Genomic DNA, 2,415 nt, shown 5'->3' on the forward strand with positions numbered 1-2,415 from the left:
TTGGACAAACCCTAGGGCCTTGGCTCCTTGAGAATTGTGCTTGCTTGCTTGGTTGACTGATCTCCTGATCAGTTTGACCTAATTCCTTGATTGGCTTGCACTTGAGGCAAAAGAGGCAATGCAATGCTATGCAATGGACCATGATATGCTATGACCTAATATGAAAATGTATGTACAATGATAGGTGCAAATTTGAGGTGCTACACCCGATAATCTACACACATCCACCAAGATTAATCCTTCTTCTTGACCAAAATGACGGGACTAGAGAAAGCGCTGGTGCTGTTTCTCACCACCCCTTGTTGCATTAGGCTCTAAATTTGTTTTTCAATTTCATCCTTGTGTAAATAAGGATATCTATAAGGCCGCACACTTACCGGACCAGCACCATGTAAAAGTTCAATTGAATGGCTAGTGTTTCTTGGCGGAGGAAGACCCTGAATTTCTTTAAACACAATAACAAAACGATCAAACAATCCTTCCAACTCCTTAGTCTGGTGATCAGAGACACGTGACACCGGTGATCCTAGCACCTCCATCAAGGTAGGCCATTCACAGCCTGCTATCATTCGAGAAGGAGTGATAATGCTTTGTAATGTAGCCATCATATCATCTACAGCTTGACCAAGTAATTTCACCATACTGCCCTTATGGTTGAACACCATAGACATTTCTTTCCAATCCATGGTCACCTTCCCCAAAGTTTCCAGCCACACAACTCCCAAAATCAAATACACACCTCCTAACTCCAGTACATAAGCATCAAAACAAATCTGCACCGCTCCGACGTTCAGTTGAATTCCATTGCATCTACCCCTAGTTAGGACACGATGACCATCTCCTAACTTAACACCCAAGGGATTAGAAGGCACCATAGGAAATCCGAGGGTTTCCACCACCTTAGGGGATATGAAATTATGTGTGGCTCCACTGTCAATAAGAACCAGAATAGATGCACCTTGTAAACATCCCTCCAATTTCATCGCCCGTACTTGGTTTAGATTAGTGGATACACCAAACAGTCCCATAGTTTTACATTCTAATTCCTCTTGTGCGAGCTCTTCTTTCGACTCAGCCTCTAACACGACAATCTCTCCTTCATCGTTGACAATTTCATCATCCCCCAAGATAATCAATTGTAACTGTTTTGTTGCACATTGATGGAGACGATCCCATAGTTCGTTGCAACGAAAACAGAGTCCTGTCGCACGACGCTCATTAACCTCTACACTTGGTAGATGGCGGACACCACAAGAATGACGGTGCAAATTGTCACCTAAATTTGGGCGAGAAGATGCTGTAGAATTAATAGGGCGTGTTGACCCGGTTTGAGATCCCGAACCCGAACCAGTACGCGTTTTGCCCAAATAGTTATTAGTCTGGGTCTGAATTGCAGATCCATTTCCTTCCCCTTCGTGAAAAGCCTAATTAGGTTTTTGAGATTTTGTCCAGGAGCCATGACCCGGTTTGTAACGTGAACCAGATCCATGACCTGAATTTTCAGCAAATTCACGTTCCACATCACGTGCCAATTGCATCGCCACATACCAGTTGTGCAGCTTGAATGTTCTTACCCGAGAACGGATGTCATGATGTAAACCACCAATAAAATAGCCCAGAAATTGTTGTTCTGGTAACCTTCCACACTGAGATGAACAAAATTCAAATTCGGCGATGTAATCCTCCACTGTCTCAGATTGCTTCAAATCCTTGAGTTCTTCGAAGGGGTTCTCCAAACGCCCTCCTCCAAATACCGCCATCATTGCTTCACAGAGGTTCTCCCGTGACAATTCCTCTGTTGAATCACGCCATAGGTTAAACCAATGGATAGTAGGGCCTTCCATACTTAACTTTGTCAACTGAATACGAACATCCTGAGAGATTCGTTGTACTTCAAAGTATGTCTCAGCACGAGTGATCCACGCCACCGGATTGTCGCCGGTAAATGCTGTCAATTCCACATTCTTTGCGGACAAATAAAACTCATCCAATGGTGAGGTAACCATTGTACCGCTTGACTGAGGTGATTCACGATTCACCATTGCCCGTTGAAACCTCCGCAGCAATGAAAGTACACAAATCCTCAATACTAGTTTCCACACATCCCAAGCGTTCCTCAATTGCAGTAATTCTCTCTGCCATTCTAGTTTGCATGAACACGGTAGGTCAGACCAATTGATAGAACAAAGGAAAGGTAGAATAGAATGGAGAAAATTATTTTATTAATGAATATGAAAACAAAAAAGAAGTTCCAGAGCTATTGCTCCTTAGTTAGAGAAAACAATTCTCTCACTGCCTAAACCCTAATATGAAAAACAGAAAATAATAGCATACCTAGCTACTGCCCCATACACTCCTATTTATATGGGGAATACTAAACTAACTCATATTTATTTGGAAATACTAACAAACTAA

General features: G+C 42.6%; 1 protein-coding gene across 1 annotated transcript; it reads right to left on the minus strand.

Annotated features, from left to right (window-relative positions):
• Positions 1 to 314: 314 nt before the first annotated feature.
• Positions 315 to 2,006, minus strand: LOC127129699 (uncharacterized). Its single transcript, XM_051058836.1, has 2 exons — positions 1,475 to 2,006; positions 315 to 1,276 (listed from the first exon to the last, which is right to left on the minus strand). The coding sequence occupies exons 1-2, from the start codon at positions 2,004 to 2,006 to the stop codon at positions 315 to 317; spliced, it is 1,494 nt and encodes a 497-aa protein (XP_050914793.1).
• Between the last annotated feature and the right edge of the window lie 409 nt (positions 2,007 to 2,415).

This window comes from Lathyrus oleraceus, chromosome 3 (assembly GCF_024323335.1).
Source record: "Lathyrus oleraceus cultivar Zhongwan6 chromosome 3, CAAS_Psat_ZW6_1.0, whole genome shotgun sequence".
NCBI classification, from domain to species: domain Eukaryota; kingdom Viridiplantae; phylum Streptophyta; class Magnoliopsida; order Fabales; family Fabaceae; genus Lathyrus; species Lathyrus oleraceus.